At 54.7% G+C, this 22,375-nt stretch overlaps 4 protein-coding genes across 4 annotated transcripts; 1 reads left to right on the forward strand and 3 right to left on the reverse strand.

Annotated features, from left to right (window-relative positions):
- Nucleotides 1–783: 783 nt before the first annotated feature.
- Nucleotides 784–3,276, reverse strand: TRIREDRAFT_55519 (uncharacterized protein; the record flags this gene model as incomplete). Its single annotated transcript, XM_006962361.1, has 5 exons — nt 784–1,131; nt 1,198–2,228; nt 2,303–2,881; nt 2,986–3,104; nt 3,212–3,276. The coding sequence occupies 5 exons, from the start codon at nt 3,274–3,276 to the stop codon at nt 784–786; spliced, it is 2,142 nt and encodes a 713-aa protein (XP_006962423.1).
- Nucleotides 3,277–4,088: 812 nt separating this feature from the next.
- Nucleotides 4,089–7,659, reverse strand: tef2 (elongation factor 2). The gene is made up of 4 exons (XM_006962362.1): nt 7,583–7,659; nt 7,325–7,470; nt 4,461–6,969; nt 4,089–4,401 (listed from the first exon to the last, which is right to left on the reverse strand). Exons 2-4 carry the CDS (start codon nt 7,330–7,332, stop codon nt 4,384–4,386), a joined length of 2,535 nt encoding a protein of 844 aa, XP_006962424.1. The 5' UTR covers nt 7,333–7,470; nt 7,583–7,659; the 3' UTR covers nt 4,089–4,383.
- Nucleotides 7,660–9,434: 1,775 nt separating this feature from the next.
- Nucleotides 9,435–19,156, reverse strand: TRIREDRAFT_120236 (uncharacterized protein; the record flags this gene model as incomplete). The annotated part of the gene is made up of 2 exons (XM_006962363.1): nt 9,435–19,032; nt 19,140–19,156. 2 exons carry the CDS (start codon nt 19,154–19,156, stop codon nt 9,435–9,437), a joined length of 9,615 nt encoding a protein of 3,204 aa, XP_006962425.1.
- Nucleotides 19,157–19,838: 682 nt separating this feature from the next.
- TRIREDRAFT_120238 (seven transmembrane receptor, rhodopsin family) lies at nt 19,839–21,915 on the forward strand (the record flags this gene model as incomplete). The annotated part of the gene is made up of 3 exons (XM_006962154.1): nt 19,839–20,138; nt 20,203–21,379; nt 21,445–21,915. The coding sequence occupies exons 1-3, from the start codon at nt 20,047–20,049 to the stop codon at nt 21,913–21,915; spliced, it is 1,740 nt and encodes a 579-aa protein (XP_006962216.1). The 5' UTR covers nt 19,839–20,046.
- Between the last annotated feature and the right edge of the window lie 460 nt (nt 21,916–22,375).

The raw sequence follows: 22,375 nt of genomic DNA on the forward strand, positions 1-22,375 counted from the left end.
TTTTCTTCTTTTCTTTTGGTCTTTTAGGTTATGAGTTGGGTAGAGGGAGAGAGAGCTAGAGAAAGGGGGCCGAGCTTGGAGCAGGAATCGAAGCAGTTGAGGTTGGAGTGGAGATGAGCAGGCAATGAAAGAGACTTCATGGGTGACTGGCTTGTTCGATATGGGTTGATATGCTGTGCGTCTTGTATGTACATGTCAAGGCAGTACCCCTATATAGCACCTCGTATATACATACCTCGCAGAGCATAACCCTCTCGCCCGTTTCCTTCATATCTAGCGTCTTCCAATGGATCGCATCTCGTCAGGCAAAGTGCATATGCACCATGTCCTTTAATGAATATATACTTGGATACAACATGCATGACAATAATACGTCACGTCAGTGTGTCTCAATCTCGTCTTTCTTTCCCATCATAGCCTCCTAATTCCAAAACTTGACAATTACCAAACATTGCTCTGCCAAGTATTACCAAGATGTAGCAATACATCATCGTCTAAGGTAGTATCATCTCCAACAGCTTTCCCGTTTCCTTAAAACCCCAGTGTCACTTTCACCCATTCATCCATACCTAGGTACTCTCTGTAGGAAAGGTTTACTGATTTATCCATCATTCTTATTTTGTACATGCCATTTACAGCATCAATCTAGACAGGCTTCATGACGAATTGTCCTTGCCCCTTTCTTCCTCCCGCTGTATTCGAAAATCCTCCCTCCCCTCCTTTTCCTTGCTCTACTACTACTAATACTACTACTCCCCTGCCCCCTGCCCCCTACAGCCATTGTTATTCAACCCATTCTCCCTCTTCCTCCTCGCCAACATCATAATCCATGTCAACCTGCCGCTCCCGCATGTGCTCCCCCAGCGAGCCAGCATCCGCAGCCCCGTCATCGTCGTTGTTGTCGTTCATCCCAGCCATGGCATCGCCATCCTCCTCCGGCTCCTCGTTCTTCTTGGTGGATCCGACGGGCGGCAACGGGGTATTGACCCAAGCGAGGTCCAGCGTGCCGCTCACGCCGGGCAGTTCTTTTCCATGCAGGCTATAGTAAAACTTTTCGGCAGTCTTGCGATCTTGGAACGATACGTACGTAACGGAAGGCGTGGTTTCCACGGACTCGAATTCGCCCAGGTTCTGGTCCGAGTTAGCAATCCCAGGTCCCGATATCTCTTCCCTTGCCCGGTATGATCTAGAACTCACCAGGAGGAAATGCCTAAGAGCCTCATCCTTGTCCGCAGGCGTAAAGTCAACGCCGGTGACGGCCAGCTTCCTCGGCCGGTTATCCAGTGAATACTGTGCATAGGCCGCATGTCTTCCCACCTGGCCTCTAAACGAGCCGCGGCCGCGAGGCGCGAAACCTCCCCGATCGCTTCCCCGGCCGCGACCCCTGTATCCCCGGCCTCGTGAGCTGTAGCCGCTTCCGTCCTCTGTCGCGTTGGGGTCGATGCCGAGAATCTTGGCCTCCTGCTCCAATGCGGCCAGCTGGGCACGCAGCATCTCCGTCGACGAGGAAGATCCAGAGGCTTTGCCGTCTCCCGTCGCGCCACTCTTCTCTGCTAACCTTGCCTTGAGTCTCTCGCTTTCGGCTCTGTGCTTCGCCAGCAGCTCCTGCTGCTTCTTTTCCAATTCCTGACGCTGTCTCTCTAGCTCTATTCGCTTGGCTTCCTTCTCCTGGTACTGCTTTTGCGCTTCCTCTTGCCTCCTCTGAAACTCTTCCATGTCGATATCAGCCTCATGCTCTGCACCCGGCGCGGCAGATCCATCGCGGTTCAAGTGAGGTGGCACGCCATTTCCACTCCCCGATGCCGCCAAAGAGGTTGCCTTGGCGCCCTCTTCCTTGTACCAAAACACCTTGACGAACCGGTTATCAAATATCACCTTGGGCGACCGGTATGCTGCATTCGCCGATGCCCACTTGTCGTACTTGACAATCGCCAGATGTTTGTACGGCTGCATCTGAACATCGACAATGTCGCCAAATTGCGAAAAGAAGGCGCGGACCTGGTCTTCGTCAAAGTTCTCCTCGGGAATGTTCTCGACAACAATGGTGCTCTTGGTACGATCGTTGACGGGACCCTCTGCCGAGAAGGGAGCTCGCGCGCCCCCTTTCTTGCCGCCGCGGCCTCCGCGTCCACCACGACCGCCTCGACCTCGACCACGGCCCATCATGTCCATGGGGAACGAGTAGGGGTTTGCGCCCATTCCAATCACAGCGTTGCTGGGATCGTACTCTATGAGAAAAGCGAGCGTTAGTCTGAAGGTCTTCCAAGTTTCGAGGTTTCAAGTGGTTTCTCGTCCTACGTACCCTCGACTCCGGAAAACACGGGTGGAACATAGACAGAGTTTCCATGATCATACATGCACTGGTTTCCGCGAGAGCAGTACCCCTTGGTATCAAATTCACGGCAGCGCCCTCTCCGCCGTTGCGAGTTTCTCCCACCTGCCGCAGGCATCTGGGCCATGAACTCGGCCATGCCAGGGTACGGAATGCCCATGGCCTGCATCTGCATGATGGTCTCGAGGGCGCTCTTCGGGTCAAAGTGCTTCATGCCGGGCATGGAGTCCACAGACACGTAGCCGCCCATTGCCGAGTCATCTGCCCTCCCATGGGCTGAACCTCGGCGAGGCTGCTTATGGTGTCTGCCATGGGTCGCGTGGCTGTCGTATCCACCATCGTCGTGTAGCCCTCGTTTTCGTGACGGCGGGTGCGTCGCACCAGTGTATGTGCTCGAGGGCGTAGCCAGAGGAGGATCTGAAGCGCCAATGGCACCGGCACTGGCACTGGCACTTCCACTGGCAACAGGCTTCGGAGGCGGGGGAGCACCTGGCCGATAGGACTTGTACGCGATCGCTTGGAAGACGTCGTCTAGAAAGGTCTTTGGATCTATGATACGCAAGAGCAAGGAGAATCAAGAGTCAGCGCGCCCTTCTGTTCACATCTTGGTTGGCCAGCGCCGCAAGCGCGTCTCGCCCAATACTCCAACGAACCTTCAGTCAGGAAATCGGGAATCTCAGCTTCGCAAAGCTTCCGCACCGACTCGGCGTCGCCATCGTGTTTCAGCAGAGCAATGACATAGTCGGCAAGCACATCGGAGTCCGCATCGGATCTGCACACAGAGAGAGAGAGAGAGAAAAGGAGAGGTCAGCATGGACAGCATGAGCAGGGCAGGGTTCCAGAGGAGCGGCGCGTCCTCATTTCCGGGGGCAGACAAACGTGTTCTCAATGCGCTTGACGATCCAGGTCTTTAGCAGCGGCGCATCCTCTTCCGGGAACAGCATCGTTCGAGCAGGTCTGATTCAAAAGGCAGACAGAAGCGAGGATCGGAGAGAAGCAATGGAAGAAAAGCGATGATCAAAGAACCCTGTCGATGACCATGTATGAGGAAATTGAGTTCTCGAGATGGCGCGTTGAGCGATAGAGACTGTTCAAAGAGACAAGCAATTCGAGCACTCTTGCGTTGACCCAAAAGTGAGCGAGCAAAGGGGGGGGGAAGAGAAAAGAGAAGTGAGAAGATGTGAGAAGAGGCTGAAGCCTGGGTTTTGCTCACTTCCAAGCTTTGAACTTGGCACAGAGCTCGAGGCAAGGCTGCGCCTGACGATGGCCCATGGAAGGTGCCGCTCAGTGGCTTGCAAAGTGGGGGCCGCCACTCGACCAGCTTTGCTTTGCTTTGCTTTGCTGTCTGACAAGCTTCAATTGCTTGCCATTTGACTGGCTCAACAGCTGCAACGTATCTTCAAGAGCCTGGCAGTGACTATCATCTAGACTGCAATCACGTTAATGTTCCTGGCGATGGAATATGCTCACTTTGGACGAAAAAACCCTGGACGAGAGTAACATTGCATTGTGTCTCATTCAGTAATGCCTGGGTATCCGGTTTTCAACTTCTTCCGGAGTTGTCAAGCTACTCATCATCACAAGAGGCTCTAACCTACAACGGCTGTGTGTTACCTTTTCCAACCTTGGAAAACTAAGTCGACACGTATAATGTAGACAAAAAATCAGAATGGAACAAGGACCGTCGATTCGAGCGGCATATACTGTTATAGCCATCTCACTTGTAGACACTCACGAAGACAAAATGCAAATACTTGAAGTCTCATAAATTTCATTCATTCTTCCCCTGGCATAACTACATGCATGATAAGCCGCCAAGCTGGACCTCCCTTGATTACGGTCTCAGCCCAGTATCCACGGGGTTTCCCTTATTTTTTTTTCTTTCAACGGGTATTTTTTTTCCTTCTTGTCAACCGTCCAGTTTTCAAATCAGCGGGGCGGCGAGCCCTTCAAGATGCGAGCAGTGACTCTTGATCTTCGCTAACAGCTGGCTGACATGGTGTGCCCATCTCGACACGAATGATGATTCTATCGGCGAATAAGGGAGCCGTTTACAGCTTGTCATAGTACTGGAGAAAATGTTAGCTTTAGACGTCGACTGGTGAGACGAAAAAGGATCAAAACTTACGTTCTCAACACCGGGAACCTCAACCTTGATACCCTTGCGCTTACGCATCTCGGTGACAATAGCACCGACCTTGGAGGTGGGGTCAAGAGGAGAGCCACCAGGCAGGACCTGGTAGTGGTCGAAGACGGACTGGGGGAAGGCCTGGCCGGAGGTGGCTTGACGCAGATCAGCGTTGAAGCCGAAGGACTCGAGGACGGGCAGGTAGGCCTTGATGTTGAAAAGAGGAGTGCCGGGACGCTGCTCCTCGTTGAAGACGTGACCACGACGGCGGGTCAGGACACCGTAGACACCACCCATGGCAGTCTCGGGGACCTGAATCTCGACCAGGAAGATGGGCTCCTGCAGAGCAGGCTCAGCCAGCAGAGTAGAGGCGTACAGGACACGACGAGCAGTGGGGATGATCTGGCCACCACCACGGTGGATAGCATCAGCGTGCAGAGTAACATCGAGGATGTTGAAGCGGATGGCACGCATGGGCTCCTCGGCAATGGGACCCTCACGGGTGGCCCACTGGAAACCAGAGACGACGGAGTCCTTGATTTCGTTGAGGTACTGGACGGCCTTGGTCTGGTCGACGAGCAGGTTGGCACCGGTGCCGTCGGGGCCGAAGGTCCAGATCTTTCGGGCGTCGGTGACATCCCAGCCGAAGTCGTCAGCGAGGACACGGGCACGAGCCTTGAAATCGTCACGGGGGGCGATCTTGCCGCTCTCGATGGCGTTGGCGAGCTCCTCGTCCATGGGCTCAGCAACCATGTAGAGACGGTTGTGCTTGTTGGGGGACTTGGACAGGGCAGTGATGCTGGACTTGGCCTGGACGGTCTCACGGTACTGGACGACGGGGTCGGAGATGATCAGGGGGACACCGGCGTGGTCGTTCTCGAGGTCGTTCAAGCAAATCTCAAGATGCAGCTCACCGGCACCGGCAACGACGTGCTCACCGGACTCGGAGGTGGAGATGAGGACGCAAGGGTCGGACTTGGACAGACGCTTGAGACCCTCGACCAGCTTGGGCAGGTCCTGGGCGTTCTTGACCTGGACGGAGCGTCGGACGACGGGCGAGACGGAGAACTTCATGACCTTGAGGTTGTGGGCGGTCTCGCTGGTGGTCAGGGTACCGGACTTGAGCAGGAACTGGTCGATACCGACCAGACCGACAATGTTACCGGCAGGCATGTCGTCGATGGGCTCGACCTTGCCGCCCATCATGAGGACGGTACGCTGGATGGCCTTGATGAAGAGATCATCCTTCTTGCCGGGGGTGTAGTTGGGGCCCTGGATGCGGACCTTGAGGCCGGAGCGGACGATACCGGAGAAGACACGACCGAAGGCGTAGAAGCGGCCCTTGTCGGAGGTGGGCACCATCTTGGAGACGTAGAGCATGAGAGGTCCCTTAGGGTCGCAGTCACGGATACCAATGGCGGCCTCGTCGTCCATGGGACCCTCGTACAGGGTCTCGACACGGTACTTCTGGGCGGTGACGGGAGAGGGCAGGTGGAGGATCATCATCTCCAGCAGGGAGTCGGCAGCGGGCAGGAAAGTGCGCATGACGGCCTTGAGCAGCTGCTTGCCCTCCTTGGAACGGTCATCGGGGGTGAGGGTGAGGTTGAGCTTCTCGAGCAGGGTGGTGATCTCGTCCTTCTTGAAGTTCATGACGGCGGAGAAGATCTTGAAGATGGGGTCGAGGATGAACTGGTTGAAGGCACGCTCGAGCTGCTTGCCCTCGTAGGTGCCGTTCTTGGTCCACTTCTTGGTGTGGGGGTTGAAGTAGTTGTCGCCCCAGAGACGCTCCATCATCTTGTTCTTGTCAACACCAAACTTCTTGGCGTAGCGGACGGCGAACTGGCGGACGGTGAAGGCCCAGCCGTGCAGACCGGAACCGAAGGCGACGGTGCCCTTGTAGGGGTAGACCTGGAGGTCGCCGAGGGACTTGTCGAGGTAGGTGGAGATGATGACGTTGACGGACTCAATGGTACGGGAGAAGGACTGGTACAGGTCCTCCTTGGAAATCTGAAGCTCGAGAAGAGCACGGTCGACCTTGTTGATGATGACAACAGGCTTGATGCGCTCACCGAGAGCCTGTCGGAGCACGGTCTCGGTCTGGACGCAGACACCCTCGACGGTGTCGACGACGACGAGAGCACCGTCGGTGACACGGAGAGCAGCAGTGACCTCGGAGGAGAAGTCAACGTGACCGGGGGAGTCGATCAGGTTGATCAGGAAGTCACGGCCATCGGTCTTCTGGCCGACAATGTCCTTGATGTCCTCCTCGTCCTCGAGCTGGCCGAACAGGGAGATGGCGGTGGACTTGATGGTGATACCACGCTCCTGCTCGTCGGCACGAGTATCTGTTGCTCGGGCCTCACCAGCCTTGGCAGTGGAAATGATACCAGCCTTGGCCAGCAGGGAGTCGGTCAGGGTGGACTTGCCGTGATCGACGTGGGCAATGACGGACATGTTTCGGACATTGGTGGGCTTGTCCATCAGCGCCCGGATCTCGTCGACTGTGAAGCTGTCATGAGGGAGCCGGCGGTCAGCAACATGGTCATGGCAAGAGGCATGGCACCGAGGAGAAGGTAGAGGGGAGGGGGAGGAGTAGTAGAGAGCATGAGTTGTGAAGCTCAAGTCTCAGCTAATCCCCCATGAAGATTTGCAATAGTAACAGCACGTATGGGCAGGCAAGAAGAAGAAAGGAAAAAAGTTTTCGGGCATAGGCCCCATAAGGTGAAAAGCCCAGTCGAGACGAATGTCGTGTTTGAGGCTACACACAAACAGCAACATGACAGGCAGAGGAAAGGACACGATGGTGAAGCCCAAGGACAGGAGGCTCAAACGGCAGAGACAAAGCAACGAAATCATCGACTTACTTCACCATCTTGGCGGTATTGCGGCTCGGAGCCTGCCTGGAAAACTTGAGGGTGGTTTTTTGGGTGGTGTAGGAGGAAGAAAAAAAGAGAAAAAGAGCAAAGCGGGGTTGAAGAATTTGACCCCGCGCTTTATGCTCAAGTGGTTACTAAAGAGCAGCTGCTGCGTCAGCACAAGCTCGAGCCTATAAGGTAGCAAGAGAAAAGCTATTGATTGCTTGAATAGCAGTGGCAAAAGGGAAGGGGGGGAAAGACACTCACTTGCTGGTGCAGGAGAACAGCGAATCGATCACTGATGCACTAAAACAAGAGTGAGAGAAAAGTAGAACAAAAAAGACACACTCTTCTTCTCTCTGAGGGGAGGAGAGCTGCGAGGGAAAAAAGAGGGTGGGCTGCGATTTTTATCAGCAAGTGGAGGGGCACGGGAAAAAAAAAATTGGCAGTTTTTTTTTTTTTTTCTTCCCTTGAGGCGCTTGCTGTGGGTGGACACTGTCGGGCTGTAGGTGAGGCAACTCCTAGGTAAGGTAAGGTCAGGTATAGAGTGGCTCAGGTGTGACTGGCACGGGCAGCTTCTTCTGCTGGGCTGTGCCAAACCTTGTCAACGGTTGATGTGAAATAATATTTAATTGATAAAATTGAACTTGACCATAATGGCCATACATAAAGGCTAATCTCTAATTGATTGAAGCAGGCAATCATTCTGCAGTTTCTTGCTATCGATCCTTGTCTGGTGGAGAGGACAAAAGACACCGTCCACCAACCCAGTGGTCCATCTGCTGCAAATCCTGACGCAAAATGCTTCAATGCCAACGCCGGCAAAACTCCACCCACTGCTCCAACAGGGCTAGGGCTCCCATCTCAAACAATCACCGCTAGTCCTCTATAGTCGGTGCAAAAAAGAGGCCGAGCAACGGGGAATAATATTGGACTTGCTCGCTCGCAAAAAAAAAGAAGTGGAGGGCTCAGAAGCCCTCACGGTGATACGGGGCCTAAAACCCGGGTCAAGTCGTTCGATGGGACATGCATGCAATGCCTGGAAGCGGAAGCTGGGAGGCTTATCAGCTGAGCGAGCATGTACTTGTGATACCTAGTTACTCGGTCCTGTGCTTGTTCTGCTGTTGACAGACTTGAATTGCCCGTCCTCAGGCAGGTGGTATCAGTATTAGCAGAGCATACAGGAGGCATCTTAGCTATACCTACCTATAGGTACCTATCATCCATCAGGACCATTAATCAGCAGCAGCTCAATCTCACAGCTCCTCACAGCTCCTGGTGCTTTCAAATTGTACTCATATCGATAACATCACAAGAATGTAATGAACCACCGTAAAATACCGTGAAAGTCGCCACCGCAGCTCCATCCAGCCGTTTTTTCATCATCGACATACAAACAGACCCTCCCAAAGCCTCCATGCACAGAGGAGAAGGAAAAGAAGCAGAAAAAAAAGGATACACACATTAGAGAGTGCGCAACAAATATAGGCACACATTGGCACTAATACGAGCACCAATTTCATCCAGTTTTTGGTGGTGATCGTCGCATTTGTGTGCGCATCGTTGGTTTTCATGTAAGCCCATGTTTACCTTGTTCCCTGTTTTTTCTTTCTCCTGCAAAACCGCTTGAGGGGCTCACAATACGAAGGGGCAAAATGAGCGGGTCTCTTATACCATATGCTTGCCATGCACTCCTCATGCCGTTCAATCATTACTCGCTGATTGGTTGTTTCTCTAGACGGATTGAGATGCATGTTCTGGCTGGATGCTGGCTGATACGATACGGCAGAGGCTCGACGAGGCTGGATGAGGCTTGACAAAAGGCTCTCAGTCATCCGGTGAAAGGTATCAATCAGTGATTACACGAACTACACAGGTAGGTACAGCTAACAGTCATAGCATCCAACATGGGTAGCAACATTATTACTTCCTTGAGCCATCAGCATGGGTGCCTACCTAATCACCCGGATCTAATACCAGTCACTCGCCGTCTCATCCATACAAGAAGACCGGAAGCTTGTGTGTATACATTGTAGTCAAAGAAAAAGAAAAGAAGAACGCCACAAACTCCCTTTTATTATCCCATGTGACTCACACCGAAAACGCCTCTCCATCACCCTCATGACGACCCCAAGATGCGCGAATACGCATCCTCCACCTCGCCCGCCAGCTCCAGCAGCGACACAATCACAATCTGGTGCGTCAGGTTCGGCAGCCTGTCCCTGTGCAGCCCGATCCACTCCAGCGGCGGCGTCGCCTCGCCCATGTCGCGCAGCTGCGGCGTCTCGATAATCGGCGGCTCCAGCGCCAGGTACTCGTACTTGGACTGCGGCACGTTCACCTCGGCCGTGATCTTCTGCTGCTCGCCGCCCTCCCGCCGGCCCTCCTCCGCCTCGGGCACCCCCGTGATCTTGACCGCCGTCAGCGGCAGCTGCCGGCCCCACGTCTCCTCCAGCGACTTGTTGTGCTTCGCCCACATGCCCCGGATGTAGCTGATGCGCGAGTAGTTCCATCCCACCTCCACCTTGCCCTCGAACGCGCTCTTGAACAGGTAGTCAATGTGGTTGCTGTTGGGCGCCTGCCACGTCTGCATCACGGCTTCGACCTGCGGCACCTTGAGGATCGTACCGCCCCGTGACCCCGTGGCCCGCTGCACCACGTCTTCCACAGACATCTCGCTGAGCGTCTTCGGGGCTTCAATGTTCCTGACTCCTGCCAGTCCGATCCGGAGCTGTCCCAGCGTCATCCGCAGCATGCTGTGAATCCGTCGGTCCTCTATGCTGGCCGCAAACCGCGCGTACGCGTTCAGCGCCTCCATCTTGAACACCTGGTGGTCGTAAAACGTGTTGGGGAACACGCCCAGGTTGAGTGCTCGCAGCGTCACGACCACGTCCGTATCGAGCGAGATCGGCGACTTGGACATCGTGTCGTCCTCTGGCAGCTTGGGAGTCCTCGTTGCTGCCGAAACTGAGAGTCGTGGCGCCGTGGATTTCCGTCTCATAAACTTCTCAATCTCCTTCAGCGACAGTTCAAAGTTCTCCCTCCGCTCCTGCATCAATTTCTGTAGAGCTTGGTAGAGCGATACGGCCTGGGCAGCTGATGTCGCCGTGCCAAACACTTGAACAGCATCGCCGACGAACTCTGCCACCAAGCGGTCTCCTCGGCCCTTGCTGCCGTCTCTCACGTTGTACATGAGAAACTCTAGCGAGGTAATGTCCGCAATCAAAAAGGCTTGGTAGTCAAACGCAGCCTTGATGCGTAGCTCTTTGAAGGCAATGGACGCTTGTACAAGGGGCGTCTCGTTGAGTGCTTCCTCCCGCTTCGGCCATTGGATCGAGGTGCGCAGTTTGAAGTGCCGCAGGGCGACGAACCCACTCAAGCGGCCGGTGCAGTCAATACCAATCATCTCAAACCCAAGACAGAGGTTCTGCTCCCAGTCTGACGTCTTCTTGGATGACACCCAGAACTTGTTGATTTGGAAGACTGATTTGCCAATCGCCTGTCCCATGTCGACGCTGACATCGAGAGCCGAGATGGATATCGTGGCCGTCCATGGGAACGCTGCTGTCGCGGCCACCTGCTGGTACCTCTGGACCAGGTGGCCTTGCGATGTCTCCGTGGCCAGCTTCGGCAACGGTGTCGTAGAGTCTGCTTTGCTCAGGTCCTTGGGATACCAGATTTCGCGGAACAGCAGAAAATCTTGCACCTGTTTCGCATTGACCGCAATCTTCATGGGGCTTACGCTCAGGATGGCCGACACTCCGCTGGTCCCGCTGACGTGCTTGCTGTTCATGAACGAAAGGGTGACGGTGTCGACTTCGAAGCTAGCAGTAGATTCCCTCGAGTACACGTGCTGTACCGAGGCTTGGGGCTTGTTAAGAACCCCGGATATGGCAAAGAAATTTCCGTGCTCTTGCGACGAGACCGTGTTGAGCGTAAAGTAAACGTCTTGAAAGCTCGTCGTTGCGGCAACCCGAGCTATGGGCTGGCAGCTCAACGAAAACTCCTGTCTGCAGATGCGCAGACCCAGATTGAGCTTGACGCGACCCAGCATCACGCTTGGGTCCGCAGTGAGAATGTTATCCTCATCTCCAGACTTTTCGGCCTTCATCTTGGGCGGCTCGGGTTTCGGAGCTGGTTCGCTGTCCTTGTCTTTGCTCACGACTTCCTTGACGCTCGACACGATATCCATAATGAGAGGGACAACTGACGGATAAAGAATGTTGCTCGAAGCATCAACCTTGATCTCGCCAGACAAAGCAGGGTTGTCCCGGCCATTGTCGCAATACTCTGCCTTCCATGCGAGCCCAGGACTGCGCAGTACCGCGCCGCTTCCCGAGTCATCTGTACTGAATTGGCCATATTTCCCTGCCAGGGATGGGCGGTCGTTGCGTAGTCGAGCAGACCCATGAGCCGCAGATTTGGCGCTTGATACATAGACAACCGCGCCTGCGAAATCCGCGTCCATGAGCAAGCTCTCCAGTCGCTTGTTGCCGAAGACACTCCGTGAGCTCTCCGTCCTCGGCGCGCTCGCAGGCTGCTTCTTGCCGTTACTGTTGTCTTGCGCGCCCTCGGTATTCCATTGCACTGATGCTCGCCGCACGTTCTTCGCTGACAGGGAAATCGACTCCACCAAGTTTGCCGCAGGGACGATAAAGGCCGAGGTCAGTCTCAAATCCAACGACGCGCCCACGGCTTGGAATGCCAGACGACGAGCATCTTGCGTAGAGAAGTAGGCAATGTTGAAAATGACTTGTGGGAGAAGCGCCGAGTGTAGAGATCGGATGCTCCTGTCCTGGCCCGGAGGCACGGTCTGGAGCTGGAAGTCTTCGATGGCCAGTCGCGCGGATCGCTTGGTCCTCGTGCCGAATTCGATGAGCCTGACTGAGAGCACCAAATCTTCTTCATCGCTCTCCTGGTGACCACTTTCATCTGCAACATTCCACGAAGCACGGATGTTGCGCAATTCGAAGCGATACACGACCGATCCCAGGATGGATTCAAGAATATCCGGATACTCTGGCAGTACCTCGTCATCGTTGATGGAGATACGCGGCTTCGGTTGTCGAAGCTTTCTCAGATATTCCAGTTCGCGCGAAGTGTCTAGGTCCTTGATCTTTGTTCCGAGGTAGCCCAGCACATCAACAGCCGTCGAGGTCGTTTCCGGACACAGGCTCACGTCCAAGTCGTCGCTTCTGAAATTGAACGACCACTCGTCATTGCCGCCCTCCCCAGGGTTTGAGCTGGCGGACACTGTGAAGCTCGCGCCAAAGTTGCCGCACGACCTCATGTTGCCCTCTGTTCCCTTTTCAATGTCGAACCCAACGTGTCTGAGGTTCAAGTGCATCTCTGGGTACTTGAGGACAGGGCCGTCAACCTCATGACGATTGGACGCTCTCAAATATGCTTTGTCCATGGAGAAGAGGACGTGCGCAGTTGCCTCCGTATCAGACTTCAACGACGTCCGGGCAGCAACCTGCAGCCCTGCCAGAGTAAGATGCACCGCATACACGAGATTCGAGCCCGGTTTCTCCTCAACTTGCTTGTCCTCGCTGGCTCCAAAGATGTCCTCTATGTGCTCCTGTATGGCCTTGGACTGCTGTTGTACCTCGTCAATGGCACTTGATATCTGCGGTCGGTTCAGCGCTGTGAGGAGATTGTATATCGCTGATGCATCGAGGCGCATGACTTCGACGGAGCACAGCACGTTCAGGATACGTTCGGCCTTGTGCCCTTGGCTCAGCGTGACCCGTCCGTTGGTAGGTGGTATCTGCAACAAGGATATAGTTCGAGACTCGTTCTTGACGTTGATCTGCATCTCATGAGAGTTCTCTTTGATGTCAAAGTCAAAGATGAGCTCTTTCGAAGAGTTGGCCGCACACGCTGCTCGCGCCACGACGCCCGAGATTTGATACGTGAGAGTCGGTATCAAAGGTAGCCTAATCTCGTAAGCATCTAGGAACGTGGCGATGTTGATCTTGAAACTGGAGGGACGGTTGCCCGTCTCAGCCTCTGGTGTTGTTTGCGGCTTTGGTGATTCTGGAAATTGAGTCTTCAAGCGGTAAATTTGGGCAATTTCGTCTCTGAAGAGAAGGTCGAGAACTTCCATGAGACCAATGGGGTCCTGCTTCACGGCAAGAGTCAGGCTCTGGCTGCTAGCCGTCGCCTTGATCTTGTGCGCAGGCGCTTCATCAACTGATCGCAACTCGTGAGACACACACAAGCTTGGTCTCCGGAACTGTGACATGCCAAGCTGGTGAGAATGGCTATGCAGCATCGAGGTGACGGCATCGCAGTTGATCATCAGGCTAGTGAGAGTTGCGCCATCCGCCGTATCAAAGGTGAGTAGGGACGCTTTGAGTCCATCGCCCAACGTCTTGGCGCTCAGATTGACCGTCTCGAGCTCGATGGATCCCTTGATCAGCTCAAGAGCCAGGTGATATGCAGACGATTTCTTCTTCGCTGCTTTTGCAACCTGTAGAAGTGGCTTCTGTACAGGGAGGGGAACAGTAGGACCCTGGCTCTGGTTTTTGTTGTACAGCCGCAAGATGTCGTCGGCAAGGACACAAAGCTCCCAGTTCAGATTGACACCAGCCTCGCCACAGCAAATGTTCAACACGGTAACAGGAATGGTGCCCAGAACGGTAGTAGCAGGGTCGGCCACTTTTCTCTCAACTCGCGCAGTGAGATCCTCCAGGCCAATCTTGTTTTGCTTCGGCCCCGGATCAAGCACGAGGCAGATCGTTCCAAGCTTGCAGGCGCCAAGCAGAGGATATAATTCTTCATCCGGTTGGTCATCAGTTTGTACATCGCCGAATATCTTCTTCAACAGAAGAGCGCCAGAGACATTGCCCAGGTCCCAGTTTCTCCATTTCTCGAAAGAGCTCACTACACGCTGAACTGTATCCGGTGGAAGAGTCGAAGATTGACCCCAGCACTCTTGTACAAGGCGGGACTTCTCCAGCTCATTCTTGGTATCCCAGATCTGGCGCAGCCGCGTGATCATTTTCCAGGAATCAGTCGTTCTCAAGTGCTGCTTCGCAGATCGTAAAACAGCCGAAGGGCGTATGAGGAAAGAAGGGTCGTTTGTGGCCTCTCCCACCTGTAAGAGGCGCAGGACAAAGTATCGTACGCAGGTGGAATGATGCTCGCTGACTTCTGTCAGCAGCCGTCCCAGCTCTGCAGCAACATTTCCCGTGCGGTGTATCAGGGAAGCCAGATATTCAATCTTGCCGGATGCAGTGCTGCCAACGACGGAGCCAATGTCGGCATCAAAGTATGTTATTTCCTTGGCTCCCAACGAGACTCGGACAGCATCAATCTGTAGCATCACGGCTGCTTGGGGTTTCTGCATAGATGAAAGACGCTCTGAGGCGGACAATTCAATAGAGCCCAGACGGAGGTCCATGGATGTCCTGGAGTCGGCGACGCCCTGCTCTTGTGTGGTTCGTGTCATCAGAGAAACTTTTGAGATCGTCAGGTCATATTGGTCCAGCTCTTCTTCCGCTGGATCGGGCGAATCCAGCGTGGATGAGTTTAGAAACCGAACGTTGATTCTGGGTGCCTTGACCATGATTTCAGACATTTCTCCGTGAATGTGTGCCTCCTTTCTCGACTTGAATATGTCGGTAATAGTGCTGGACTGGAGAGAGTCTAGCACATCCTCAGGCTCAGATGGCTGCAAAGCGGCCAGCAAGATGGTCGCATGGCGAATAGCTTCAGGAGTGACAAACGCACTTATTCCAGACGGGAATTCGATAATGGTACTAGACTGAGCATGGTCTTCACTGAGATCGGCCGGATCGATATCGTTCAAGTCCTTTTTCAGTCGGTTGAAGAACTCGAAATCCTCGTCTTCAATAGGCGGGAAGGTGGCGTCTCGAGAGTCCGGCCTGACGCCCTCTAGAGGGAAGTTTGGAGTAAAATACTGGCTTGAAAAGGCAATAGGCGACTGCTCGGGGTTCTCTTGTGCTGAGAAGTCACCGACAGTGCTGTAGAAGGAGGACCGTCTCCCAGGAGAAGCAGAAAGCCCCCTGTCGTTTCCGGAGCGGGAACCCCTCATAGCTGCGGACCGTATCGACAAACTGTCTCCGAGCCTCGATGGCCTAGGCTTGAGGCGACGGCCGTTCAGCGGACGGACATTGCTACTGCTTGAAGAGCTAGAGAAGGAGAGGAATGAGTTTTGACGAGTGACCCTCCGTGAGCGAGAGCTCATCATACTCGGCGCCGATAGCTTGTCGTAGTCGGCATCGACGAGGGGAAGGGGGGGTGGGGGCATGCACTGAGCAGGAGGATCGACCTGCTCAGGAATGAAATCGCCGCCTGTTCCGGGAAGGATAAGGAACGGCGTCCGGTCTGTACGCTGATCCTCGCGGCGAATCAGGTCTTGCTGTAGTTTGCGTTCTTCCGAAAATTTGTATTTTCTCCCAACAGAGGCGAGCCGAACGTCCGTCTTCAGATATGCCTGAGTCTCGACGGGGTGCTGGGGGCGTGACTTGTGCCTCGCTGCCGATTCGGCGTTGACGCACGAGAATTGGACATTCGGTATGAGTATGTTCGCACGCTTAGAGTAGTGCGATCGGGCCCAGTCGTTGCTGTTGACGTTGATGGCATCGGTAGAGAAGCAGAAGACGCTCTCTTCCACGTGTATCCAGAGACGGACTGACTGAACAGCAAGTCGTACAAACGTGACATCGTAGAAGACCAGAGAGGAATACGGGACCAGGGCGTTTTCCACATCGTCAAAAGTGAAGCCGAAGGCCGGCGCTGCTTTGGACAAAGAGGCCAGAAAGTCAGTTGTGCATTCTCCAGCAACTGCGCCGACAGAGACATCCCAGTTGCACAGGTATGTCGGCTCGGCTGGTGGCAGGCCAAAGGTGCGGTGACCAAAGACGCGGATGCCATCGATGAACAGCTGCGTATCAGAGGTGGAAACGCTCGCCGAGTCCAGGTTGCTATCTGAGCTGCCCTGGGACAGACTCAAGGGGCTGAGATCAAGCTCCATGTCCATGTAGTAGTTTGTGAAACGCAGGTCCAGAGCTAGAGAGGCCAGCTCGCCCTGCAAATAGCGCTTGGCTGAGTAGATGTTTGTTGGTACCAAGAGGCGAGGATCGTCCAACTTGATGGCCAACATGACATCGAGGTCGTTAGACTTCTTGGGAGGCGGGCGAACAGCCGGCAGCTCGGCATCTGGGTTCTGCATCTTGGCCTGCAGTTGCTCCTGATATTCGTCCTGAGTCTTGAAATGCACGTGTTCGCCAAAGTAATTGTCCTTGAGGACCATGAAATATCGAACCAGGAATCCGTAGAGGTAGATGCAAGGTGACTGGGCATGGACATCTAGAACCAAAGTATCCGTGTTGGCGGGCGACGTCGTAGCATTGTACTGATAGCTTCCGACAACCCCCAAGCCCTCAATATGACCCAGATCCGTGGACTTGACAAAGCTCGCATGCGTGTTGGACTGGGAGGCATGAAGTGCCAAGTCAAGGGTGTCTGCTCGAATGTCGAAAGGAATACTGTTTCTGCTGGGCCGAAACTTGTCAAGGGGTATGCAAGTCTCCGCTTTCAGCTCAGGGCTGGCAAGAATCAGATATGTATTGTCATCCATGGCCGTTGCCTTGTCAATAATGTTCTCATCGTTAACATTGAGATATATCTTGACATTTTGCAAGCTAAGATGGAGGTGGTAGAGGAAAGGGGTAAAGACGAGATACTCAGGGGGCGGCCCTACTCCCCAATCGTCGACCAAGTCAACAATCAGAAAGATGTGATCCCTCAGCAGATACATGTCCATGCCGTCACAAGCCACGTTGAAATGCCAGTTACGCAGCGTGTTCCACGAGAGGGGGGTTGACAGATCGCATGAGATTCGCTGAGGGCCGGATCGCCAGAGCAAGTCATGGTTGACACTACTCCACAGCTCAGTAGTCGGCAAATGAACATTCAGCTTGGTCTTGAAGCCAGTTGAGCTCGCGACCATGTCCATGCAATATCGGACTGTCGAGTTCTGGGGGACCTTGAACTCGAGCCAGCCGGCGGGGCGGGCCTGGACAGCTTCGCTTTTGGAGTTCTTTTTGCCTCTGTTCCGCTGCTTGCGCGTATTGCGTGCCGTTTCCTGCTTGACGAGCCGCTCTTTACCACGCCAACGCCAGTTCTTAGACTCTTCCCGTATGGGAATGCGCAGCGTGACTGTGTCATCGAGCTCCACCAGCAGGTCAAACTGCGTAGGCACTCTCCATGCGCCAACGGGAAGCGGCCCCGCGGCAGTGCCATCTTTGCAGAGTGAGGGCACGAAAACGCGCTGCAGGTCGGCCCTTTGCCGATCGGCCCATGGTCCGTAGTTCATCGTCCCCCCTTTCACCGAGATCTGGACTCCCCACGCTGGCGGCTCCGATCCATTGATATTCAGAGAAGGGTCCATTTGCCTCTGGCGATGGGCATCCTCGGTCACCTTGCCGACGGCATCCCAGTACACAGTCAACTGGCAGGCAGGGCTGTCAAGGATGGTTGAAACGGCAGCATACTCAACCGGTGCCCAACGAGTCTTGTCATCAATGTCCTGATCGTCGAGATATCGTGATAAGCCTTGCCATTGGATGACGCCGGGGGCATGTGCTGACACAGCGCCCCTTACAGTCCGGGCATCGCTCGAGAAAGACTCGACAGATCTTCGCCAGTACGGCACCAGGTTTCGCAGGGAGCTGAGCGCCTTACGCCTCTGCTGACGAAAGAATGACTTTCTGGGGGCATGATGCGCCTCATGGGCAACGCTCTCCCGCTCCCGTTTGGCACGCGTCGCCTGATCTTCTTTATAGTCCAGGTTGTCCAGCATCTCCACGACGGGATGTTCCAGCTCAATCTTGAATACCTGTCTGTATTGATCCACCGTCGTTGTCTCGGTGGCATCAACGTCTCCAGACAATGAATCGGCTTTCACAATAAGAATTGCCTTTGTGTTGTCATTCCCAATCACTGCCGCAGCCTTTTGGCATTCGATCTGAATGGGAAAAAGCTTCAGCATGAAGGGCAGTTCAAGAACTTCATCATGGTCGCTCTCCTCGCTACTGCTGCTGCTGCTGCTGGAACCCGTACTGGGTCGGCTTCCCAAGTCCGACCTCCCGTTTCCATTCAGCGGTTTGTTGCCCTTTTCTCCGGATTTCGGCTGTCGTTCGGAAAAGTCGTCGCGGTTTGCGTTTCGCGATCGTAGCCCTGCGTCTCCTTTCTCGTCAAAGGTCCCTGTGCTTGAGCTCGAGCCGGACGAGGTTGGGTTGATGATACCGGCAAGAACCGAGTCGTATGCCGGGCTGCGGTTGTAGACAAACCACTCCACGCCGACAAGGTTCACATTGATGCGGCATGGTAGGGTCGGGGATGACACCTTTTCTGACACTATGCTTTCCTTATTTCCATTGGAGGCAGATATGGTGACCTCTCGCACGCGGCGCAGCCAGTATCGCCAGGTGATGTCTCCGTGCTGCACCAGAAAGGTTTCGTTGGAGCCGTGATATCGCAAGCCCGTGAAGAAGATGCGTCCGGCTAGCAGTGAGACCTGGAGCGCCTGTATGTCGAGGTATATGCGGTATCGATGCCAGGTCCAGGTCCTGATGCCGTAGGAGACGATGGAGCCGAACAGTCGGTTGAAGTACAGCAGGAAGAAGATGGCGAGGATCGCGGAGACGATGATGAAGACGAGGAATTCGCTAAACGGAGGCACTCTGTCAGCTTCAAGCCCAGCACAACGGCCAATCCATCCCTCTGTGATGCCTCACTAATTGAAGCCCGCCATCTCGACTACAGCTTCGCACAGCTTCCCCACGCCCACCGGCTATCCAAGGTCATTGTCCGTCGCCGCCGCTGTCCGAGAGTCGGGGGCTATCGCGAAGGGCGTCTGTCGCTGCTCAATGCCCGAGCACTGCTGCTGCGCATGGCTCTGAGGAGGGCGGTAGTAGTATGGACTGTGTTCAGGAGAGAGATGGAGGGTCTGGGTGTCCTTCTTGGCGGTGGAAGTCTGATGAATCGCTGCGTGTTGGGATAAGGTAGGTATGGACCTCTAAGGCGTTCATCAATCCGCCCCGAACCTTGAACATCACCTAATAGTACCACGACCAGCTCTGGGCTCCGTGCTCCGTACTTGTAGCTCCATTTCCCCCCTACATCCGCTGGAGCTGCCCGCTAAATCTCGTCTCCAGCAGGGGTCGCGCGCCGCAGGTCCACTAGCGGCCAGTGGAGCTCCCTCTACATGCAACGAGCTGCATGTGCACATGCGTTGTGCATCATCTGAAGGTACCTTATGTATTTCCGCGCCAACCGCTGGTGGGCGGGTACCTGCCCCGGTCCAAGCTCCGGCCGCGACGCCCTTGTTGTGCTAGCAATCGCTTGGGAGCAGACCAACGAAGCACCATGACAAGTCGATCTTGCGTCTCTCTCTCTCTCCAAATTGGCGAGCTTCGTCACACGTGAATCTTCCCGACTGCCTCTCCTCCCTACCTTTGTTCTCTTGCACATAGTACTCGCATCACAGCTGCCGTTATCGCAGGATTTGCCGTGTCACAGCTGCAGATTCGCCCCTCGCCAGCGCAGCTCTGCAGCATAGCCATGAGCTGAACAGCTGCCAGCTTCTCCCTCCCTGCTCTCTCTCCTCTCTCTCTCTCTCTTTCTCTCTATACCTGGTTCTGGCTCCCCCCTCCCCCAGGTCTCCGAGTCGCCAGACAAGTCGCGTCGTCGCCATCATGCCGGATTATGGCACCGGCCAGAAGTTCACCACGGCCACCACTGTGGTAGCAGGCGCCGCATCTGTGGTCGCAACGGTCTTGTCGGTAATGTAAGCCTCGTGCCTCTCTGTTCTGATGCCGCTCCTTGTCAACAGACTCTAATCACGGCAACAGCTCGATATGGCTCCAGGCAAAGAACTATCGCAAGCCGCTGCTGCAGCGCTACGTCGTCCGCATCCTGCTCATGGTTCCCATCTACTCGATCGCGTCGTGGACGAGCATGGTGTCGCTGCGGGCCGCCGCCTTCGTGGACCCGATCCGAGACATCTATGAGGCGTTTACCATATACACCTTCTTCCAGCTGCTCATCAACTACCTGGGCGGCGAGCGTGCCGTCATCATCATGACCCACGGCCGGGCCCCGGTGCATCATCTGTGGCCCATGAACCATTTTCTGCCCAAGGTGGACATTTCGGATCCGCATACCTTTTTGGCCATCAAGCGCGGCATCCTTCAGTATGCCTGGCTCAAGCCTATCCTGGCTCTCGCGGCCATCATCATGAAGGCTACGGGCACCTACCAGGAGGGATACATCGGAGCCAAGTCCGGCTACTTCTGGAGCGGCATCATCTACAACATCAGTGTCACTGTCAGCCTGTATTCGCTCGGGCTGTTTTGGGTCTGCATGCACCGAGACCTGGTTCCGTTTCGGCCCGTCCCCAAGTTCTTGTGTATCAAGCTCATCATCTTTGCCTCTTATTGGCAGGGATTCTTCCTGTCGATCCTTGTCTGGCTCGGCGCCATCCCCGACGATGTTCAGGGCTACACTCGCGACAACCTCGCCGCGGCTATACAAGACGCTCTCATCTGCGTGGAGATGCCCATCTTTGCTGTAGCCCACTGGTATGCCTTTTCCTGGCACGACTTTGCCGACAATCGCATCCAGTCGGCTCGCATGCCGCTCAACTATGCCATCCGGGATGCCTTTGGTATCAAAGATCTCATTGAGGATTCCAAGGAGACGTTTAGGGGAGACAAATACCGCTACCGAGTTTTCGACTCTGGCGACAGGATCATGGCCCACGAAGACTCTAGGTCAAGATTTGCTCGACTACAGGAAGGCATGCGGTACGAACGGGGTGGCAAGGGGAAATACTGGATTCCGAAGCCGGGCGAGGTGAACGCCACGTCCCCATTGCTGGGCAATGGTAATGGAAATGGAGCGTCCAGTTCCGCCCGGGTTGACCAGCTGAATGAGAACACGCACGGCACGTTTGAGGAGCCAGAGATTGATCCCGAGGAGGACCACCTGTACGCCAAGGCCCGGGAGCTGGAATTTGGGGATTGGAATGTAAGTCTGCCGGCTTCTTCTTCTGTGAGACTATGCATGTGCCTATGCTTACACCATCGGTTTAGTACCCAGTCATCACTGCGAGCGAGCCGCTGAGGGAACGATATGCGTCCTGGGCAAGCAGCTCAGAGACGGGGATTCGCTCCTCCCCACCACACAATTCACAGCAAGGACGCGGTAACAGCAACGCAGCTGGCTCAGCACATACATCACACCAGCAGGGCCAACAGACTGATTCAGATCAGCCACCCCCCGTGGTTGTTGTCAAGAAGAAGAAGAAGAAGTCGAAGAAGGCTGCTACACAGCCAGAACCCGCCCCGGCCGACTCGCCATCGACATCCGATCGCGAAGCCCAGAGCAGCACCAAAGCAACAGCCGCAGCACCAGAGGGCTACGACGGATACCAAGGTCTCGCCGCGGGGGACAACGACGAGCCATGGGCCTCGGCCGAGCACGAAGATGAGCACCGCCATACCCCCAGTTACCAGGTTTCTGACTCGGAAGAGTTCCGCAACGTCTGGGGCGGTGATAAATAACCTACAGCGGCAGTCGGATTTCGGGTTGCGTTTCGCCGTTTGTGCCGCGGAAGCAAGAGGAGGGAGGAAAGAAGACAAAGGTTGTAGGAGCACATTCACATCTACCTTTATGTGTCTACCCTGGGCCAGACAGGCATAGCGAGGCGTTCTTTTGGTTGTCGGAAATAATCCAAGGGGGAGGGTTGGAAGTGGACATACCAGCTTGCATCTCCCGCTTTTTGTTCTCTGTTCTTGATGTTACGGAAATGTAACAGTTATATACCAGCCGCTGTTTTGTCCAATGAGCACTTGTTCCGTTTGCTGTTGCGATTTGACTATTTCTCGTCCGTTCTCATGTCCTCTAGATACACGTGTTTTATAAGCCGATTTACTTACTCCATTCTATCGACAAGACACCAGACACATGTTGAGGATAAGCTAGGTAGGTCCTTTATAGCGAAAGAGGCAAAGGTGCTTGCTT

This window comes from Trichoderma reesei (genome assembly GCF_000167675.1).
Source record: "Trichoderma reesei QM6a unplaced genomic scaffold TRIREscaffold_2, whole genome shotgun sequence".
Lineage (NCBI taxonomy): Eukaryota > Fungi > Ascomycota > Sordariomycetes > Hypocreales > Hypocreaceae > Trichoderma > Trichoderma reesei.